This window comes from Prionailurus viverrinus, chromosome D1, assembly GCF_022837055.1.
Source record: "Prionailurus viverrinus isolate Anna chromosome D1, UM_Priviv_1.0, whole genome shotgun sequence".
Lineage (NCBI taxonomy): Eukaryota > Metazoa > Chordata > Mammalia > Carnivora > Felidae > Prionailurus > Prionailurus viverrinus.
Window position 1 is genome coordinate 61,411,858 of NC_062570.1, and position 23,660 is coordinate 61,435,517.

General features: G+C 39.2%; 2 protein-coding genes and 1 pseudogene across 2 annotated transcripts; 2 read left to right on the top strand and 1 right to left on the bottom strand.

Moving 5' to 3' along the window:
* The first annotated feature begins 6,830 nt into the window (after window positions 1–6,830).
* On the top strand, window positions 6,831–7,781 carry LOC125176001 (olfactory receptor 52A1-like). Its single transcript, XM_047876705.1, has one exon. The coding sequence runs from the start codon at window positions 6,831–6,833 to the stop codon at window positions 7,779–7,781; it is 951 nt and encodes a 316-aa protein (XP_047732661.1).
* A 9,874-nt stretch (window positions 7,782–17,655) lies between these two features.
* LOC125146475 (olfactory receptor 52R1-like) lies at window positions 17,656–18,582 on the bottom strand (annotated as a pseudogene).
* Window positions 18,583–21,267: 2,685 nt separating this feature from the next.
* Window positions 21,268–22,200, top strand: LOC125176608 (olfactory receptor 51G2-like). Its single transcript, XM_047878332.1, has one exon. It carries the CDS (start codon window positions 21,268–21,270, stop codon window positions 22,198–22,200), a length of 933 nt encoding a protein of 310 aa, XP_047734288.1.
* Window positions 22,201–23,660: the final 1,460 nt, after the last annotated feature.

Here is a 23,660-nt window from a genome sequence, read left to right on the forward strand (position 1 = left end):
AAGGTTTTACAACCAATTTTGGAATAAGTCATTTTCCAACTATGTAGAGAACAGTGATGTATTTACAGAAGCCTTCAGTTTCTGGCCTACAACTAAGAGCCCACTGTCCCAGGTAGGATGTTTCATTAAAAGATCTTATCAGGGGCGCCTGGGTGGCGCAGTCGGTTAAGCGTCCGACTTCAGCCAGGTCACGATCTCTCGGTCCGTGAGTTCGAGCCCCGCGTCAGGCTCTGGGTTGATGGCTCGGAGCCTGGAGCCTGTTTCCGATTCTGTGTCTCCCTCTCTCTCTGCCCCTCCCCCGTTCATGCTGTGTCTCTCTCTGTCCCAGAAATAAATAAACGTTGAAAAAAAAAATTAAAAAAAAAAAAGATCTTATCAGAGTTGAATGTGTGACAACAGAGATCAAGTCTTGCAACAGCATGAAACACCTATTTGTGCCCACATGCATGGTTGAGCATGGTGCCTTCTTCCTCACCACAGCTCCCTGCACGAAGTAAAGGAGATATCTCTTTAAAGTAACAACAGGGAAGGCACAGATAACAGTTATGGCCAAGCAATGTACACATTCATCTGGCGACTCAGAAGTTTGGGGGGCATTGCATGGATTATCTGGAGGAGATAAGCAGTAAGAAGGGAAAAGACCCACAGAGACATGAGGCAATAAAAGGAGGATTCTACTGTATCTTATTGATCCAAGCAAATATTACATTATTTCTTGCTTAAATGATTTCAAACACTTTAAAAAAAATTTTTTTAATGTTTGCTTATTTTTGAGACAGATAGACAGAAACAGAGTGCAAGTGAGGGAGGGGCAGAAAGAGAAAGACACACAGAACTTGAAGCAGTCTCTGGGCTCTGAGCCATCAGCCCATCACAGGGCTTGAACCCATGGACCACAAGATCATGACCTGAGCCAAAGTCGGTCACTTAACCGACTGAGCCAACTCATTTCAACTGATTTCCAACTGATTTCAAACACTTTTTACCTCAATTCTCAATACCTTCATAAAACATTTTCCTCTTCAAATACATACATATATTTAAATATTTCACTGCTCAAAACATGATATGGATTACTGTGGCAGATACAGTTAAACAGCAGGTTTGTGTATAAATGTGTATATGTATATATTTACATATGAATGTATATGTGTGCATACACACACACTAACTTGCTTCTCTATCTTCTACAATATTCCATATCATGCTCTGAAGTGTAATAATATTTAGTATGTACAGATACCCACAGCCTGTTTCAAGATGCTTCCTTTGCCAAATCCACCTTTCTGCTTGAACCTCTTATTACAGTTTGACACTATTTAAATTTATAACACAAATAAAAATTAAGTAAAAGTAATCTGTAGCAATAGAAGCCAATAAAAGTTGCTTGGAGTGGAGAGGGACTTGGACAATGACTGGAATATAGCATGAGGGAACTCTCTGAGGTATTGAAAATTTTCTGTATCTTACGTTGGGTGATGGATGGTTACACAGTAGTATACACACATTAAATCTCACTGAACTGAATAATTAAGACTCATTATCTTTTTTTTTTTAATTTTTTTAACTTTTATTTATTTTTGAGGCAGAGAGAGACAGAGCATGAACGGGGGAGGGTCAGAGAGAGAGGGAGACACAGAATCTGAAACAGGCTCCAGGCTCTGAGCCATCAGCACAGAGCCTGACGTGGGGCTTGAACTCACAGACCGCGAGATCATGACCTGAGCCGAAGTCGGAAGCTTAACCGACTGAGCCACCCAGGCGCCCCAAGACTCATTATATTTTCAGTGGATATTGGGTTGTCAGGGCTAGTCTGTAAATTATACTACAAGTCTTATTATGGCCTTCTCTGTTTCTTTTCAGTAAATACCAAGTTGTAGAACTGCTGGGTTATAAGGGAGAGATGTGTATTCCTTTGCAAGAAAAATTCAAGTAGAAAGAAAGAAGATTAAACTATATTAATATAGGACCTGAATAGGAAAAAATGGATATAAAATATTATTTCAAGAACTAGGCTATAAAATAAAATGAGAAAGGTCTCTAAAATATTTTTGGGCTAAAGATGATTGTATTCTTTTGATGAGAACTTCACAGTGATAGGTACATATTGAAGAATGGAGAGGGGAAAATTAAATACTCCAAAAAGAACAGACAAATGATAGAGACCTTTTGAGAAAATTGAGATAGGCATAAAAAGAGAGAGAAAAGAAAAAAAAAGGAAGAGAGAAAGAAAACAAGAAAGAACTGAAAGACAAGACAGTGATAAAGAACAAAATAAGAATCAAAGGGTAGAGAAAAGAAGGTGGGATAATGAGGTGAGCAGGAAAGAAAGATGTCAGCCTTTAAGAATAAATTCCTGAGGAAACTGGGAAGAAAAAAAGAAAGGAAAAAATCAATGAAAGATGACAACTGATAGCACATGAAAGGATTTTCTTCTCTTCATAGACCAAATTGATTTTGTATGGGTACTGAAGCTAGACCAAAAGTTCTAAACTTGGACAAGTACTCACAACTTAGTATCAAAAAATAAGTAAATAAGTAAATAAACAGACTAGTGATGGTATCACATGAGACAGTGTCACACAGTTGATCCTCACTCAGAAGAAAAATATCTGGGCGGAAATCCTGCATTTTGGTCACTATCATCTAAAATTCAGTAACCCGCAAGCTTACTAGAGAAAAACAGTTTGCCGCCTTCACACTGCCATCAGTTAATTAATGATTTTCTATGTCAAGTGAGTGAATTAAAACTCTGAGTCAGAAAGCAGCCGACCTTTGAAATATCCTCCAGTCTCTAAGAGGGATAACCCATTACTAACAAAAACCTATAAAACTTGTCCTCTGGGGTTTGGGATGTTGTTACTAAATTTACTGCCATCACCTTTCCAAAGAAACAGAGAGAGAATGATACATTATTAAATATCTCAATGACCAGAGAGGCTTGAAGAATGTGGTCCTTGAAAAAAAAGTACTTAAGGTTTATTGGAAGCTGAAAATTACTATAAAATACTAGGCAACAGGAGTAACATTGTAGGAGGATCAGGAAGAAGAGGAGAAGGTGGTGAAATGCAAACAGTCTATCAGTAACGTAGCAGTAGCGGGAAAAGGAGAAGCAGGTAGAGCAAGATTACTATAATATTTATCAGCACAAGAATATCTACCATAGTACTTCATCTACAGGTCCTCCCAGATAACAGAGGGTGGAAAACATAATGACACTTTATTTCTTTAACTTAAGAAATCTCCATTTCTCATATTCTAGTGATCTCACTCCACATTAGCTTATGCTCAACTTTCTCTGAAAGTAACCCAAGATCAGAGAGTTACAAATCCTCATTCCAAGAAGACTCCTTCCTTCTAGAATTCACAGTGCTCTCTGGACATATGTTGCTGGGCCAGACCAACACACTCCTGGGATCAGAAGGATAATGACACTCCAGGGGAATCAGAAAGGTAATGATGCTCTGGGATCAGCTCAGGCACTCAGGAAGGCCTAGCATCCTTTCCTTTAATATCTACTTCTGCTGGAAATTTTGCTGGAAACAAAGATGCAACTAGCCTATGCACATGCCAAATCAGTCCTCAGCTGTCTCCAGGTAAGGTTCTGCCCCTACAATTTGGGAACTGGGAGTGAAGTAGGGGCTGCAGCGGGTGTTTATCTTAGGAGAGAATGGATAGACTGAGGTTTTAAAATCCCGCTTTAGTCATTCATTTTTCTGTCCCTTGTCATGCTATTTCCATTCTCTGTGCTTAGAATCTTTCATCAACAAAAGAATTTGGGGGGGGGGGATTAATGTAAATCTAATATAATTTTAAAGAATTTTGCAGACATCTTAGTCCCATCTTCTTCTATTTATGGCCCTCGAGTAATTTATGATACATGCAAAGTGTTTTTTTGTGATTCTAGATACCGGTTACTTTATGCCTGTTAACCGTAATGTTCTCAGGTTTACTGAAAATAAAAAAGGATGAGACAATCAGCCACCTATCTACCTGCACAGGCAGATGTGGGGTGTTTGGGTGATATGAAAAAGAGGAGAAATACAGGAACACTGTAAACCATGAAAAGTTTCAGTATCTGCTCCATTTACACAGCATCTTAGTCCTTTTTGTGATGGGGCAAGGATACCCTAACCTCCTTTCTGACCTCTTGCCTCTGTTGGAGCTCACCTATTAGAATCTCTTCTTTTTCTTCTACTCAGTAACTAACAATGAGCCTATCCCTTTTATGATAGCATTTATGTTATTTTGAAAGTTTGGAGTCATCTAATTCTGCCTTTATTGTTTCTCACTGTAATTGTATTTAATGTAATTCAGGTGCATTTTATTCCTATGAACTCACAAAGTCTGTAAAGGACTAATTGTTACAAAGATTTTTTTTTTAAGTCATGTGACATTTTGTAACCGCATGGGAATTTACAGACTAGTTTAAGACATCACCTTCTTATTTTGGCTGTGGTCAATCTTATACATAAGCAGATGGAAAAAAACGCTTTAGCTCTGGGATTTTCATCTTCTTGTAGGATTTTTTTTTTTTCATTTCTATCATCAAGTAATTTTCACTTTTGTGTGTTTTTTCTTGTCTCCTTGAAATTGTGCATCCTATTTCTGTCTTGACAAAACAGTTAATCCTTTCATCAGCTGTTATAAATATTATGTGAACTGTACCAACCATTGATGTATTCTCCATATGATCTCATTTAGCTCTGGGGTAAATAAGGATATTGTCCTTAATTTACAGACGGGTAAATTGTGGATGATGTGTACTCTGGCAAGATTCCATAAAAGGTAAATGTGTGTATGTGGTGGGGGGTTCAGGGTGAGTAGCCAGATCATCTCTCAGACTTTGAAACCCTTGATTTTAACTGCTTGCTGATTACTAGGTAAATAATCTGATAAAGACATTATCATCAAGTGGATGCAGCTGAGCATAATATTTATTTTTGCCTTTACAGTATCAGCCAGTTAGTGAACCACTATTTAGGGCATCCTGATTTATTCAGATTTTGAGATTTTTCTCTTACCTTCTATCATTTCTGGGAACTCACCATTCATAACTATTAGGAACACCCTCCACACATTTTATCATTTCTCCCACCACATACTTCCAAATACAACATGTGGACATCAGAGGAAATTATTTTTCACAATATTTGTTGCTTTAATCCATATCTTATGATCACTTTGACTATTGTTTGCTCATTGTATTGTTGCAAACAAGCAAAGAGATCTCAGTGTCTTTCTATCATTATTTTTCATTCATGTAAGAATTATTGCACCAAAAATTCCTTTGATATCTCCACAGATGTGCTTTAAGCGACCATTAAACTGCTATTTGTATGACCATTTTCAAGTGATTGCCTCAGAGAGAAAGAGAGACTTCCACTGCTGTACATAAAAGGCTCCATTTTCCAGGGCGTATGAATGTGACCAGTTCAGAGGAAATCTCTTTGTGGGAGTGATTTCAATAAGTGTCTTGACATGAAAATACTGTAATAAAATGCGAACTGGTTTAAAAGTAAGAGTATGATTAATGAAATTAATGAATGGCTTCATTAATAAATTAATGAAGGATTAATGAAATTAATGAATAATGACATTATTGGGAAAAAATGAGTTTCTTAAATGCAAAATTTGGTTCCTACTAAAGAGAGCTTAGATCAATTCTGTAAAAAGTATAAAACCAGGGAGATGTAAGATTAGCTCATTATATTCAAAGGTGCTTCAGCTTTCAAATAATAGTTAATTATCATAGTATAGTGTATAAAAATCTTAATAGAGAATCATAGTATAAAGTTATTAAGGAGAAAGTAGGATCCCCAATGTGGAAACCAGAAGGAGGTGTAAATTTACCGAGTGCTCCATTGACATGTAACTTGGGGGAAGAAAACATCACACTCATTCAGCAGTGTGGTATCTCCAAACTGGATAGGCTCTGCTTTTGACTAAATCACATCTTATTTTTAGTTGTTACTCTGTTTAAAGCATTTATCTGTATCTTCTAATTTTCTAAGCCCCTCTATAAACCACATCCTCTATATTCCACCTTTCCTTCTCCACTTAGCAAATCTCCTTTACACCTAAATGAACTTAATCCATTCAGAGAACGAACCATCCCTGGCTGCCTTTGAAAACAGACCACCTTCTTCAAATCTCCTCTAAGGGCCACACTTGGCCTCCTCTTAAACAGTGAGTTGTTCAATATTTTTATGTGAACACTGAGTGAATGTAAGACAGCTATAAGCTCTCCTACCAATCCCCATTGGAGACCTAATGCTACAGACTCAGGGATATATAACCTGCTTCCTGGGACCAGGAATAGTATTGGTTGAGGGTGAAGGCTCTTGTAAGCTACATACTTACCCACATGGGGACAGAAATGGGGTTCTTTTAGGTCCACAAGATGCCCAGATGGACTCTGCACTTGCAGCAAAACTGAGCTGGCATCTACAAGCAAATAGAAAAGGAAAGCCTACTGATGGTGTTTCAAACAGCCCAGCCTGGAGGCCATGATAAATACAAAAGATCAGTGTTCTCAGACTCATGGTTTCCATTTCCACAAAAAATAAATCAGAAATCCTGAACTTTCCCCTGTTCACCTATGACTCTACTAGTTTTGAAGGATTGTTTGCTACTCTATGTTGGCATATAGAATAGAACCTCTGAATAATTCAGCCAAACTGAATAATCAGTCCTCCAAAGACTGAACTTATTTCTTCAATACTAAATGTGTCTGAAAGATAGAGGGGTCTGTGTCCTTTCACTTCGCACTCCCACTCTCTTTCTGTAGGTATGAGAATTAGTGGTGAAAAGAGAGATCACGAACTTCCATGGCATCCGTTAATATGTCATATCTAGACCCCACAACACTGATGCTAATTGGGATCCCCGGACTACAGGACGTGCAATTTTGGATTGGGTTTTCCTTCTTTGCAATATGCCTGGTGGCTCTTCTGGGAAATACTATTTTACTAATCATCATTCCTACAGAACACAGCCTGCATCAACCCATGTACGTTTTCCTGGCAGTGCTGGCAGCCACTGACATAGGGCTCTGTGTAGCCATTGCTCCCAAGATGTTGGCCATCTTCTGGTTTGGCTCATGCTCCATGGCTTTTGATGCTTGCTTAGCCCAGCTTTTCTTCATTCATGCCTTGCAGGGCATGGAATCTGGCATCCTGCTGGCCATGGCCTTTGACCGCTATGTTGCCATCTGTGATCCACTGAGGCACGCATCCATCCTCACACCATCCATCCTGGTCACTATGGTGCTGGTTGTGGCAATTCGGGCAATGGTGCTTGTTGGCATTTTACCAATTTTAATCAAAAGACTACACCTTTTCCATTCCATTGTAATTGCTCACTCCTACTGTGAGCACATGGCTGTGGTCAAGCTAGCTGCAGAAGACATCCGAGTCAATAAAACATGTGGTCTCCTAGTAGGTTTTACAATACTGGGATTTGACATGATTTTCATCTTCATTTCCTATATCCTTATTTTCCAGGCTGTTTTTCATCTACACCAAAAGGAGGCACGGCTCAAAGCATTTAACACATGCACAGCTCATATTTTTGTTTTCCTTGAGTTTTATATTCTTGCCTTCTTCTCCTTTTTCAGCCACCGTTTTGGACATGTTGCTCCTTCTACCCATATCCTTCTTTCTACCATCTATCTCCTTGTGCCACCTGCACTCAACCCTATTGTCTATGGTGTAAAAAATAAGGTAATTCGTAAGCGTGTGGCACAGATTTTTCTTCTGAATCGTCACTCCCAGCAGTAGCCTATTAAATGGTTATGCTCATGTAAAGAATACTTTTGCTTCCTAGGGATGAAGACAGGTTGAACTCTGTGTGCACATTGTTGGGGGATTCACTTCAATGTGTGCAAACTTAAAGAGATACATTAAAAGGTATTTATTTCACAAGCTATACTTAGAATGAAATAAAATCTGTTCAGGTTAAGACTGATATTAGCGGTCTTCATTCATTTTAATTCTAATTTTCTTTCTCCTGTCCATCTTTTTTATTTCATTTGCAATTATTTAATAAGAAAGCTTACTTAATAAAATGTAACTTCACAAGTGCCATGCCTCTGCCTCTTTCACGACTGCATATTCAGAGAAAAGAAAGGTCAATTTCAGAGTCAAGAAAATAATGTTGAATCCTAAAGAAAAAAAAAAAAATCCTACCTGAACTGGGATCACCTCAACCAACAAATGCCTCTGAGATGGTTAGTGGTCAAGACCAAATTGTGCATAGTTCCTAGAGGCAAACTTCTGATACCTGAGGTTCTTCCAAATACCCTGGCAAAGATCTCTTTCAATAACGGGACCATCACTTGCCCTTTTACAAAGTCCACCACTGCCCTGCCTTCTTAACAGCCTGTGCTCTGAGGTTACCTAGCTCCAAGGGCCAAGAAACACAACTTGCCAGATATAAAGTAGAGTTACAAAACACAAAGTTGCATTTTGCTAAGTGCCTAGAGCAGTAACATACTTATAATTTAGCTAAGTGCATTAGATTCATTATCTTGCTTAAAAATGGCCCCAAATAGATATGGTTTATCATTCCCAATTTAGATAAGAGGAAATTAAGTCTCAAAGGACTATTAGTTCTTAAGCAAAGAGTTATGAATATCACACCCGTTTCTCCATTATAGAGTTCATTATTTTTACACAGAAACATGCTGAAACTAATGAGTAAATTTTTCTTAGATTAGTGCCCAAACCAGGTATGTTTTCTTTTCTCTACATATCTATTAAAAAATAAAATTCCCGGGGTGCCTGGGTGGCTCAGTCCGTTAAGCATCTGACTTTGGCTCAGGTCATGATCTCCCAGTTCACGGGCTGAGCTCTGATTCGGGCTCTGTGTTGACAGGTCAGAGCTTGGAGTCTTCTTCCTCATATATTTGGAAAAGCAAAGATCAATTAATGTGTTTCATGAAACTGAAATTTACATATGAATATATATGGCTTTCAATTAAATATATTTTTCCCCGTCAGAATTATGGTCTTAAGTACCTAAACTTTTTTTTAAAAGAAGAAATAAAAATACAATACCAGATTTCAAGACGTTAAAAGCTAGAGAAGGAACAAATGCTGATCAAAATAGATGAAACCAAAACAATAAAAATAACTTTAGAAATAGTTATTTAGAAGTTTTACAAGGTAGATTTAATAATTAAACCGAAAAGTATGACTTTTGAGATCATTAGTATATTTAGCATATCAAGATATGGCTAAGAATGAAACCATTTTTGAAATTAATAAAATGTAACTTCACAAGTGCCTGATTCTGCCTCTTATGTGACCGTATATTCGGAGCAAAGAAAAGGATATTTTGAGGCAAGAAAAGAACGTTTCGTTCAAAGCAAAAAAAAAAAAAAAAAAAAAAAGTCCTACCTGATCTGGGGGCACTATAGACCTCCATCTGCTGATTTGGGGCATTTGCCGTCTCCTGGAGGAAGCCATCCAATCTCCGCTGGTATCACCTCCTAACTAGCAATTCAGCAGCACCTTCCAAGGCTGTTCCATCGCTTGTAGGCCTACAGCTTCTGGGTCATATGATATGTAAGAAGACTAACAGGTGCCATGACCACTAGCCCAGAGCTGCACCTCCAGGCTACAAAGTTGGATGAGATCCTATCTGGGAGGATCAATTGCTTTGTAAACCTTCAGTTACTTTTGTTTGCTGAGGTCCTAAAAACAGAGAAGGCAATTCCATAAAGTAACTGACGGAATACAATCAACTCCAATCATGATGAATTGCTGACTCTTTCAGGGCAAAAGAGGTCCATTGTAATTAACCTGACACTAAGTGGCTGGTTGGTGTCCACATCAGCTCTGTTTCTGGAAGGCTGCACATTCAGCAGCAACAATGAGTACAGTAGCCCTGGTGTGTGGGGACCCACACAGTTGGATTCATGCACAACTTCCATCTCTACCCTCATGTCTACTGCATACGTTTCACACTTGTTCCAACACTGAGGGTGACCGATGACAGAGGATGACTTCTGGCCACACCATTCTGCCTAACTGGTTGTTTCAAGCTCCTTCCATGCTTGAAGCTCTCTGGTGGATATTAACTGTAAACACAAACACCTTCACGCGGGTGTCCTCTGCCTTGGGTCAGCTGTATGTCTCTTCTACAGAACACTTTTGTCCAGTGTTTCATTACTTCTCTGTCCAACCTCCTGACCAATTAGTCTTGCACAAATTTCTGGGAGTCTACATATATTCTTACCGCAGGTCACTTCTTTTTAAACACCAAAGGATGATCGGGTACACCTCCTGAAGCTGTCACTATTGGGCACATTTGCCTTTGCTGGAAGCTCCAAATCTCAGGTGCGTTTCCCTTCACTTTTAACTGCCAAGGACACTCCTGAGTGGTACTGTAGTGTAGAGGCAGTCTGTTTTACTCAATCAGTCTAGACTTATTTCTTTCTCCTTTAGCTGGTCATAAGTAACTATTATCGGACAACAGATGTGACTTGAGGGAGAAGTGGAGGTATTAGGACTGATAGTCGATGTGGCGACCTGGAACACTGGCTTGTGCTTGAGTCTTCTGGCCCCACTTGTCCCTGACCCAAGGTAAATGATTCCCATCTTATAATGAACTGGGATGGACCACATAATTTTCTTGATCTCACAGAATTTGGGGAATCATAAGTAGTCTGGCCAAAGAGTCACATTTTGTTCCATGGGCTGGTGTTCTGTATCTCTGTACCTACCAGGGTCAAGTAAAATAACAACAAAAAAATTGTTAATATTTTGTTTGTTTTTATTTGCCTAAGAATTAGTATTTATTTTTTTTTAATTTTTTTAACGTTTATTTATTTTTGAGACAGAGAGAGACAGAGCATGAACGGGGGAGGGGCAGAGAGAGAGGGAGACACAAAATCGGAAGTGTGCTCCAGGCTCTGAGCCATCAGCCCAGAGCCCGACACGGGGCTCGAACCCACGGACCGTGAGATCGTGACCTGAGCTGAAGTCGGATGCTCAACCGACTGAGCCACCCAGGCGCCCCAAGAATTAGTATTTATATTCATTACCAGATAAGCTTAGAAGTTTCTTTAGATGAATAAGAAAATTGTGTCTGTTTCCAAAATAAAGTACATGGGAAGAGAGTTTCCTCCTTGATATTACGGGCAATATTACGAGCCTTCTTAAGGCTCTCAATGAATTATTGTGGAGGGAAAACAAAGGAACATATTCAGTACATTATTTCATTAATGGGTGCCTGGGTGACTCGGTTGGTTGAATACGGAATACTTGACATGATCTCATGGTTCATGTCAAGCCATGCTGAATGTTGAAATCTTGGTCATGATCTCACGGTTCATGGATTCCAGCCCTGCACTGGGCTTTGCACTGACAGTACAGAACCTGTTTGAGATTCTCTCTCTCTTCTTCTCTCTCTGGCTCTCCCTCACTCATGTGAGTTCTCTCTCCTCTCTCCAAGGAGATAAACATAAAAAATACATATTTCAATAAGTGGGTAAGGGAAAACATAAGCTAGAAACCTTGTTTCCCTACTACTAAAAAAAAAAAAAAAAAAAAAAAACATGAAAAAGTGAACAAGGATCCCAGCAACCCAGACCATCTGACAAACCCTTCTAACCCATTCTCCACACCGTCCAGTAATTAACATATTTAAACATGAACCTTTGCCAACTCATCTAAGATTCCTAAAAATGCATCAGCCTCGGTAGTAGAACTCACTGAAACCTGATAAATCCTAATGGTATCTAAAGTACAGCAAGCTAGAGGAAGAAGATCCCAGTTGGATGGGATGAGTAGGAAGGGCAGGTGGTCTCTTGCAGGTTGGAGGATGTTGCCCGCAGTAAATGCTGCTGCACATGCTAGGTCCTTGCTAGACTGTGAACCACAGGGAAAGACCACGAACAGAGTTGGAGCTCACAGGCCTCAGGCATGTAGCTCCCAAAGCTCAACCACTTCTCCTCAGGCTGGCTTCAGAGAGCAGATCCCCACCACGCCCAGGACTGAGGGTTTGCTGGCACACTAACACCTCATTTGGGGGCAGGAACATGCAACTCATACTGCTTATCCTCCATGACTCCCATTTTCTATCAACTGTTTTAGGGATGTTCAATGCCTTGCATGAACACAGCATAGTAAGTTTCCTTATTGACCCTCAACATAAATACTGTAACATTGTATCTTTGCTGAGAGAGTGTAAGGAAAGTCTTGGAAAGCAAGCTGATAGCCCAAGGCCTGTGGAAATAGAAGGGGCCAAAGCTGGGGGAATAGCTCATCAAAGGACTGCTTTGGGGGAAATCCTTTCATACACTACTAAAAGGAGAGTCCAAACACCGTCAACTCTCCCGGGACTCCTCCTCCCTTTACTGGGGATTATAGACAATGAAGTAGGGTCGGGAAAGGGAACAACAGGAGGCTCCTGGCAGGAGAAACAGCTCTAAGAATGGTGGCCAGAAAGAGTTTCTGGAGAGACAGGAGGCTGGCACAGACGTGAAAGGAAACGGTGGGGGTGAGTGCAACAGGTAAGGACAGAGAGTGCAACAGGTAAGGACAGGTAAGGCAGACAAGGCCAGAGCCAGAAAAGGAGTGGCTCAAGAATAAAAGGAACTATTTTCCCCCTAAACATGAGTGTTTCTTGCACTAGGACAACTTGGACTTCACCAATGCCTAGCTTCAAGGGGGCTGCAGTTTGACTCATGGCACAAAGCAACTGTGAACCTGTGCTATAGCCCCGGGCTACTTTCTAAGACAGCTACAGGAAACCTGCCTTGCTATAAAACCGAGTCCCATTTCTTTTTCGTCCCTCTCTGCCTTACTTCCTTCCAACTTCCTGCCTTCCTGGGCTTCTCACCGGGTCAGACGCTGAGGGCCAGGGATGAGGACCCAGGGCTACATCCAACAGCGGCCCACACAGGGAGACAGGGCCACGCGGTCAGCCGGGGTAGCAGGGTTGGCCAAGAAGGGCTTGCCTCAGAGTGGACAGAGAGGACCCGATTCTTGGCTTCGAGATCCCTCAAGTCACCCTCACTTGCCTGCAGGATCCGGGACTGCACCGCCTCCGCTGCCTCTCCACTGTTTGCAGGCGCCCCTTCCCTGCCTCTGGAATCTTTCCAGCCAGAGACTTCCAGGAAGCGCTAAGGCAGCCAGGCCTCGCCCCTCCTTCTGCTGCCCCTCCCATTGGTGGAGAGGACCATGTCCCAGCCAATCACTTGCCCGAACACCTGACTCCACCCCTCAATCCCAGGCTGGGGATATGTGATTGGCCAGACTGGAAGAGCTCTCGCCCCTCCCACCTCAGTAAATTCTGTTGGCCTGGGGCCGGAAGAAGCACCTGAGTCGTGTGCTCTATTCTTCTCAGGGGAGGATGCCTTGTCCCTGGAAACTCAGGTTGGCTTCAGAAACTGCCGCTGCTACTGGTTTTTGTTAGTTTTAATGGTGTATATTTTTTTCTGCACGTGGCATGGCTTTTCTCAAGTATTTCAGAGGTCTACAATGTGATTCTCTTATTGGAATTAACCATAAATTTCACATGATATCTTTCCACTGGTAATATTATAACAGCCTAGAGATTGCCAGGTCCATGGCCTAACCCCTCAGGCTGTGTACACTGTAGCCAAGACCTGCTTCGTAACTCTTTCTTGCTTTAAACCTAACTCGAAGGTTAAAGTCTTTTGTGTGACTTGATAAATGGTTTGCAGAAAGAATTCCACCTGCAGAATATATTGTCCCAAGTACATGAAAAAGTATACCATGAATCGTGGTTAATTTTTGTAATGGAAAATGTCAGTTTCAAACATTTATCCTTAATTTGAGAATATGTCTTGAGACAAACAGCCTCTTCAAAAACTCACTGTTGGAATAATCCACTTAATATTCAGAAGGTTTATTTCCTACTCTTTCGAACACATGTGTCTTCCAAGGCCGCCAACAAACTTTTCAATTATGGCTCAACTAATCTTTTAACATGAACCAAGATGACATCCTTCGTTGAAAATTTTGGGATGGGTATCGAGGAGGGCACCTTTTGGGATGAGCACTGGGTGTTGTATGGAAACCAATTTGACAATAAATTTCATATATTGAAAAAAAATAAATAAACACAACAACAAAAATAAATAAATAAAAGAAAAAAAAGAAAATTTTGGGCATGACTGTATTTATATTATGTTGTTGTTTTCCTTGTGAGTGTGCACTATTAATTAACTTTCTTTCTGATAGGATTGAAAAATAACACATCTGCCAGATCAATATCTACATGTCATGTAGCTGAAAAATCCAGCCAAAACCAACTTCTCGCATAACAGTTGCAATTGGTACCATTAATTGCTTGTGTTTTCAATAGTTCACTGACCCACTATCTATCTCCAATATTTGCTTAAACAGAGACAAAACATGTAGCTATGTTATAGTATATATACTATACTATATATAATATATTTTTCTATATATATTGTATACTATATATTTATATATATTGTATTATATTTTATATACAATAATATGTATATGTATTATTATGTATTGTATTATACTGTATATAATATATTTTAATATATAAAATATTCTGTAATACCTTACATGGGTGCATAGTTGGCTAGTGGTTTATTGGCATTGCAGTCTCTCTACTCTATCATGTACATCTCTCTCGGCATTTTTGTACAATTGCATTTCTAGTGCTTTATTTCAGTCAGTATGGATCATCATTTCTCCAAGCTTCCAAGAGCCAAATTAGCAACATATTGGCACCATTTCCCAAGGTTCTTGGGAAAAAGTTAAGTCTTCTGTCATAAGGGATTGCTCTCATATAAACAAACTTTCTCCATCTGACTTTTAGTCCCCCCGTTGTTGTTGTTGTCATTTTATTTTCTTTTTGTGTTTTAAGCTGAATTCTCAAAATTTTCAGATTTTCCAACTCAGATATCTCCATTTTACATCTCCATGCCCCACTCTTTCCAAAACAGGAGATGGAACTTAGCATAGAAGACTTACAAGGTCTGAGAATTTTGCCTTCCCTGGAGCTTCACTACTCCTAGAAGTTCTCTGCTCTCCACATATTTTAGGTGAGTGCTGATTGCATTCTTCCAAGGATGTCCTCTCTTCTTCCAGCTTTACCTTAAATTAGTGATTAAAAATGGTCTCATTTCATTGTCCTTCTGTATTGCATCAGTGGCCCTCAGACATACAATTCTGTGGTTCTAAGGATTAATGTGTTTAGTTTGTGTAGCCTTCCCCAAATGCATTTGTTACAGCTCTCTCCTTTGTCCATGTTGTTCCCAACACACTGTTTTTGTATCTGTCCTTAAATAACTTGAGCTTTTCTCTACCTCCAGGTTTTTGTTTTGTTTTGTTTTTTACTTACTCTTATCTTTTCCATAGATTTTTCTTTCTCCAGCTTTTCAAAAAAATGCTTCCATTATATTTTAGATCGCTGCTGATGGATAATCTGATCATACTATCTAAAGTAGCCCCGCAAAAATAAATAAACGTTAAAAAAAAATTAAAAAAAAAAAAACTGGGCTGATGGCTCAGAGCCTGGAGCTTGCTTCCGATTCTACATCTCCCTCTCTCTCTGCCCCTCCCCCGTTCATGCTGTGTCTCTCTCTGTCTCAAAAATAAATAAACGTTTAAAAAAATTTTTTTTTTAAAGTAGCCCCATTCAGGGTGCCAGGGTGGCTCAGTTGATTAAGCAACCGGCTCTTGATTTCTGCTCAGGTCATTATCTCATGACTCATGGAATCCAGCCACACATTGGGCCCCGCACCAACAGCATAGAGCCTGCTTAGGATTCTCTCTGTCCTTCTCTCTGTGCCCCTCCCCCATTCATGCATGTGTGATCTCTCTCTCAAAATAAACAAAGATTAAAAACAGTGGTCTCATCCTTTGTTCTCTCAGAGCATCTCATCCCTTTTTATAACAAATTTTCAGAATGCGAAATTCTTCACTCAATTTACGAGTTACATAATTTATTTTATGTAATTTCCCAAATGCCCTCTCTCCATTAGATCAACATTTTATGAAACCCATCTGCTTCCTAGCTGCCTTGTTTTTTTTACTACATCCTCAGAACCTACTACCATGCCTGCATTAGAGCGGAATTCTAGTGTACATTCATTGAATGAATCTTCTTTGATTGAATACCTGGCTGACCTATTGTGTGATAGGTAGCCTAGGCTCCTGAATACTCCAGAATAAGTGTGGCCATTGATCTATAAGTAATTGAAATTATTTCTTCAATATTAACTAAAATTCACAGCAAAAACCAAAAACCAAAAACCAAACAAAAACCCCCAAACAACAAGAAAATACTTTACCTATGAGAATGGGATCATGAGCCAAAGTCATCACTTTTATATTAAGTAGAACTGTGGTAGACTTAGAATAAACATGAATATGAAGATGCTTCTGAGGGTATCAGTCTGTTTTTTCTAACTGGACTCTTTTCCTCTTTAATTTCTTTTCCTTTCTATGTTCACTGGCAAATTTTCATCATTTTTTAAATCAGAATTAATAAATATAGACACCTAAACAGTGAAGTTATTTCCAATTTACCCATCTGATTCCAACTTAAACACTTGTCCAGAAAGAAGAAATAAAAAATTCAAGGTTAAAAGTGGCACAGTACTTAATAAATAGACATTGAGAGAGGTATTCTAGCCACAGAAGAAATTGCTAACCTATGTTATTAAAGGCTAATGACAAAACAATTTTGAACATTATCAGGAATACAATAGATCTTAAAGAAACCATAATCTTTATATCACATACCCATAATGACTTACCCTACAAAATAGTCCATATAAATATGAGTATTGAACTTCAAAAAAAGAAAAGAGGTATATCACAGCAAGAGTAGCTAGAAAAATGAATTATAAGAAAATACCATAACAAAATATTTCTCTATTTAAAATAATAGATAAGGAGCAGATGGGATTAGAATATGCAAGATCATCAAAGAATGGGAGAGGGGGCTATAAATATTTTTAAAGAATCAACTGAGTCAATTTGAACCACACTGAGGAAACAGATAAAAGAATGGTAGGACAGTTTTTGATATCATCATGTCTTCTGGAAGAGTGTTTTTAAGAAGAGATTTCATTTAAAAACTTTAAAAGAATTTTAGCTAGACAGAGTGAAATGAGAATATGTTACCAAAAATTCCAGAAGAACTCTAGAAGGAACATCATGAGAGTTTCTTCATCTGTTCAGAAAATTTGGTCAAAATCATCCAGATCTCCAGTATTACAGATTTAAAATGCCTTCAGTCTTAGTGTTCAGGAGACATAAATAATCCCATCAATTAAGACCTACAAATGTACAGCATCACAATGAAAGTCAGAGATAATGAGTCAATAAAACACCTCTGATAAAGGAGATAAGACTGAACAACAGGATAGTCTTGTGGCAGCAAACATAGTAGATAAGACCACATAATAGTGGATATATTACATTATCAAGGAAATATATTAAGAATAAATCATTTAAATCAGCCACCTTCCAAGCAGTTCTCCTGAGAACAAAATCTAGTCAATGCTAATTAATACTTTAAATATTAAAAATAGAAGATATAGGGATTCAGGCTTTTAGAAAGAGGGTTAATATTTTTCCCCCATCTAAGTAAATGAATCTTAACAAAAGAATAGTTGATGAGGTTGTTGTTTCAGAATTTGTGAGAAGTAAAAGCTTGGAGGAATCGATCTCTGATCGTCTTGGTTCTTATAGATCATTCACCATGGATGGAGCAAGGAGGTAGATGCTAGCCACAAAGATGTGAATATGAGGAGCCATATGGCCACCAAATCTGTGAGTGAGGAAGGAGAAAAAGGCTGGAGCATAGACCACTAAGATCACACACACATGGGATCCACGTGTTTCCAAGGTCTTGAGCTTAGCACCTTTGGATGGAAGATGGAAGACAGTGTAAAGGATGATAACATAGGAACATAGGATTAATATGAAATCTAAACCTCCAGCAAGGAAGGCAGCAGCCAGCCTGCAGATTCTGCAGATCCTTGTCTCTTCACAAGGTAGCCTGATCAGAGCCATAAATTCACAGTAAGTGTGAGAGATGACAGTAGTTCTGCAGTAAGGAAGCCACTGAGGCATGAAGGGTTGAGGACTGAAGAGCAAAACCCCATGGAGGACAATAGCTAGCCCCAAGTTCTTGATGACTCTATGTGTCAGGATAGCAAAATGTCTCAGAGGATCACAGATTGCCATATACTGGTCAAAGGCCATGGCCAAGATAAACCCTGAGGCCATGTTGCATAGTGAATGAATGAGAAACACTTGTGTGAGTGTTCTTCAAAATAGATCTCCCTACCATGGAACCAAAAAATGCTGAGGATTTGGGCACAGTTGTGATGGAGATGAACAAGTCAGCCACAGAGAGCATACAGAGGAAGAAGTACATGGGGTCATGCAGGTTGGAGTCTGTTCTGACAATAAAGAGAAGAATTACCCAGCAGAGCACTCAGGTAGATAGGCATAAGGGCCATGAGAGCCAAGTGTGGATGGCCTCCATCCCTAGAAGGCCAAGGAGAAGAAAAGTACTGGGGTGGAAATTGGTATTATTTGACAACAACATGATGAAAACCCCTGGCTCCACTCAGTCATGGGATGGTGCTGAGTCTTTCATACTCATTTGTCCATTCATTCTCTTCTGCCTTTATTTTCATTTATATAAAAGCCTTGGTGATGTTTTATACCCCAAGGATACAGTGATAAGTAGGACTGATCCCTAACTTTAGATATTAGCATTCTAATAGTGGAGAAACCTATGCAAACCAAGGATTAAATTCCCAAGTGAACAATTCAGTGAAAGTTATATGAATAAACAGGGAGACTTATTCCACTTGTATGAACCAGAAGATTCATAGTGAAGATGCTTAGTCTTGGTTCTGAAGCATATTGGGCCTTTAAAATTAAGAGAAAACTATGACTACAATAAAGTTCACAGTCAGAAGACATCAGTGCCTCCACTGAGAAGATTAAAGAATCTTCTTTTGCTGGGTGCCTGGGTGGATCAGTCAGTTATGTGTCCCACTCTTGATTTTGGCACAAGTCATGATCTCAGGGTTTGTGAGGGGGAGCCCATGTTGGGCTCTGTGCTTGACAGTGCAGAGCTTGCTTGGGATTCTCTCTCTTGCTCGCTCTCTCTCTGCCCCTCCTCTGCTCACATGCTCTCTCTGTCTCTCAAAATAAATAAATAAACTTAAAAAATAAAAAAAAAAACAATCTTCTTTTGTTTGTATGTGGGTGAATCTGGAGTAGTTGTTTGAAACATAAGCTTTTATGTTTATTTATTTTTGAGAGAGAGAGAGCTCATATGATCAGTAGAAGAGCAGAGAGAGATAGAGGGGAGAGCGTGAAGGACAGAGGATCTGAAGCAGGATCTGGGCTGACAGCAGAGAGCCCAATGTGGGGCTCAGACTCACAAGCATGTGAGATCATGACCTGAACCAGAGTCAGATGCTTAACTGACTGAGCCACCCAGGCACTCCAAAACATAAGCTTTTGTCTATGGCTGCTTCCTCATGTTATCAAGCACAGAAGTGAAGCCATCATGATACACTTTTAATTGATTAAAGACACTTTCTATGAATTAAACATAACGTGGTTGCCTAAAACATATCTTTTGTATACACCTCGGCATCATGAGAAGTCTGAAACATTACAAACCAATCTGTTAGCAGAGATTGGGAGTTGTAAATCCAGGGAGATAGAAACAAATATTGCTTCTTTATAACAATCCTGCATTTTTTTCCTTTGTGAAAAAAAAAGTTGTGTGTTAGTGGTTTCTCACTAATTCGAACATATTTTGTTTTCATTTTCATTCGCTTTAAACTATTTTCTAATGTTTCTTTTGATTTCTTTGACCCACAAACTATTTAGAAGTATGTTATTACTTTCCAAATATCTAGGGAGGGGGCTTCAAGGGAAATTGCTATTACTTTGGAATTATCATAGCAGAACTCTGACCTTAATTGTCTCACCCCAAATTAGAATTCATTTTTCCAGAACTGCTTCCAAGATATATTTGATGGCAATGAAACTGTAGACTGAAGAGAACAGAAGATTGTTTCCTAAATTTCACCTGATTGTCCACTATGCTACATATAATTAGTATGTATTGATAAATAATATTAATTTCATGTATTCTAGATTCTTTTTCCAAGGAGTGAGAGCTATAAGAGTGACAGCAAAATGTCTTAAGCCAGGGCATATCTGCATCTATCTCCTTAAACTAAGCAAAAATGAGGAAATCAGGAGTTAATGAAATTAGAACCTGAGTTCTGAACCTAATCTCTAATTCCCAATAGCTTCTTTCCCTGACAGCATGGGCAGGCCATCCCCCTCTATGCCCTTGGGAACCTTTGATGTTAGGAAACATGTATATAGCTTAGCTCATTTGGGAAAGACATAAGTCATGAGAGAACTGAAGGTCTCCACAGGTGAGGTGACTGCTCATCTTTATCCCCACAGAACCTCTGGTGAGGTAAGGCAATGCACAGTGGAGCTCACTTGTGTATAACTTCAGATGTTAGTCAGAGCTCTTTAAAGCTCATTTTTTATGTGTCCTGTGTATTAATTATGAACTTCTTGGACTCCAGTCTTATTCTTTCGTACACACCTTTAAGGTGAAGTTGAGAGAGAATAAAGATACAGAAATAATAGAGTCAGCATCTTATCCTAATAGGACCTTGGGATTATGTATTGATAAAGATTCTAATTTAATCAGGGATATGAGGGATATGAGGCTATTCTCACTGCAAAGACTCTGTATGGATGACATTCCTATTTCCCTGTCACCATCAATTGCTTTCGTGGCCAAGAAGACAGATAGCAAGCATAAGAATCAAGAGAGGTTTCTCCCCTTTCCACCTATTTCCCTAGACTTTAATCTTTAAAGTAGTTTTAGATTGTCCTTGCCTAGCAACCATGCCACAGGTTATCTGAAAAAAATGGAAGGAAAATTTAGAGACTGTTTTTATATGATTTTTCATGTCTTTATTAAGATAATGTTATATGTGGAAATTAAATAGCTCATATGAGTTTCTTCTTATGATCTCTTGTCTATAAGTTCACTAGTGACTTCGTGTTTCTCTTTGACTACAGCTTTGAATAGGTGGTGAAGGGGACTTGTGTAGTCAACAGCACAAGCACAGAATGTAAACTTCATGAAATAAGGATCATGGCGATGGGGTGCTAATCCAGACTCTCTTAATCTATATACAAAGATTGTTGATTTCTGCGCTCCAAATGACACATCATGGTCTTCTTCAATGGTAGTAGCTACAGACCTTTTCTTCTGAGTGGTTTTCCTGGTCTGGAAGACTCACATCCAATGATTTCCATTTTGTTTTGTGTCCTCTACCTGATTGCCCTAATGGGTAACATCACCATCTTAGTGGTTATTAAAGTGGAACGGTCACTTCATACACCCATGTACTTTTTTCTCTCCATGCTGGCTGCTAGTGACCTTGGAATCTGTGCTACCACCCTGCCCACCCTGCTCAAGCTTTTCTGGTTTAATGTTCGGGAAATAGACTTTGATGCCTGCCTCATCCAGATGTTCTTTATCCATGTGTTTTCTTTAATGGAGTCAGGCATCCTCCTCACCATGGCTTTTGACCGCTATGTGGCCATCTCCAACCCACTCAGGTACACTACTGTTTTGACTGATTCTACCATAGCCAAAATAGGTGTGGGGCTTCTGCTACGGGCTGTGGCTGTCATCTTCCCAGGACCCTTTCTCATCAAACGACTGAGGTTTTGTAAGGCTAATGTGCTCTCCCACTCATACTGCCTGCACCCAGATATAATCAAGCTCTCTTGTTCTGACCACCGAATAAATAGCATCTATGGCCTCATCATCATTCTCATCACCTTTGGTGTGGACTCTGTACTCATTCTCCTCTCTTATTTGAAGATCCTGATTACTGTGCTAGGCATTGCCTCCCGGGAACAACAATTTAAGGCCCTTAACACTTGTGTCTCCCACATCTGTGCTGTGCTTCTGGTTTATGTCCCTATGCTGGGTGTATCCATTATCCATCGCTTTGGGAAACATGTTCCATCTATGGTGCACATTATCATGGGTTATATATACCTATTGATTCCTCCTGTTCTCAACCCTGTTGTATACTGTGTTAAAACCCGAGAGATACGTACCCGTATTCTAGGTAATCTACTGAAATTATAGCTGAAGTACTTTAGAGTCACTTATTATTTCTAGAATAATCCTTATGAAATTAATTTCTAACTTGAGAAAATGAAATAAATATCACTGAGAAACATTCATATGTTCACAATTCCCATGTACATATTTTTCTCTCACTCTTCTGGAATTTTTGAAGATAGTATCAATATACTACGACTTTTCATTTCCCTCAAGTAACTCGACATAGATAGATGATAAATAATCGTACGAATAAAGAGTGACTTCTCAATCATCTATATTGTCAGAAAGCTCCAATATCCATGGAAGTCAGTGGATTAGTTGGAAGATGTAAGATGCAAAACATAAGGCATCCAGTAGAGGCCATGCTATCATCTGACTCCATGTAGTCTGCAATTTAACTTCTGATGACACCTCCCACAAATGTCTCTTCCATGATTTTTTACTATCCATCTTTGAAATTATATTTAATTTTGTCAGCTTTCACTTGTGAGAGATCTTTAGCTATGACTTTACAAATGTATTAATCTATTTTACTATGCACAGGCCCAACTTCTTTGATATCTGCAGGCACACATGTAACATCTAGAAAACTAAACTAAAAATTATAGCACAGACTGAAAACTTGACATGAACTGGTGTTTTAGCATGCCAGGTACTACTCTTTGTCTCATACTTTTTATTTGCTAATGAGTATTCTGCTGATTTGTGAAATTATGTAACTAAGCTTATATAAAAGTAGGCTATTGACTCTCAGTAGCTTTTGGAGAGTGTGTGTGCTGCTGAGAATATTTGATAGAGGACAGTTACTTTTATTTGAACAGCACCAACTTTAAATTGTTTTTGCCTCCAAGGATTTATTAAAATAATGACAAAAAAAAGAGAGAAATAACAGTGTTTCCAGTTGGTTGCATTTGCAGCATATCCTGCCAAGAATAAGACGGAAATATTTCATGAGTCAGAACATCAACTTCTTAGAGGCGATAGGGCCTTATATATTCCTCTCTCTCAAGGTTTGCTGATTTCTATGGCTTTCCTATACCTACTGAAGAAAAACAAACAAACAAATTTCTACAAAATTATGTTTGCAAAGATTTCCAGACAGGGGCACCTGGATGGCTCAGTCAGTGAAGCGTTAGACTTCAGCTCAGGTCATGATCTTGTGGTTTGTGAATTTGAGCCCTGCATTGGGCTCTGTGCTGACAGCTCAGAGCCTGGAGCCTGTTTCAGATTCTGTGTTTCCCTCTCTCTCTGTCCCTCCCCTGCTCACTCTCTGTCTCTCTCTCTCAAAAATAAATAAAAAACATTAAAAAACCACAAAGATATCTGGACATAAATGGGAATTTCATAGTATTTCTAAGTGGTTGTATGGTAAAGTAGGACCTTGTAAATTTAACTATTGCCTCACCTGTGCCTGTAAACAACCTATTTCCATCTGTAGACATCCCATTTAGACACTCTGGAAAGCCAATGAATGTTTCCTA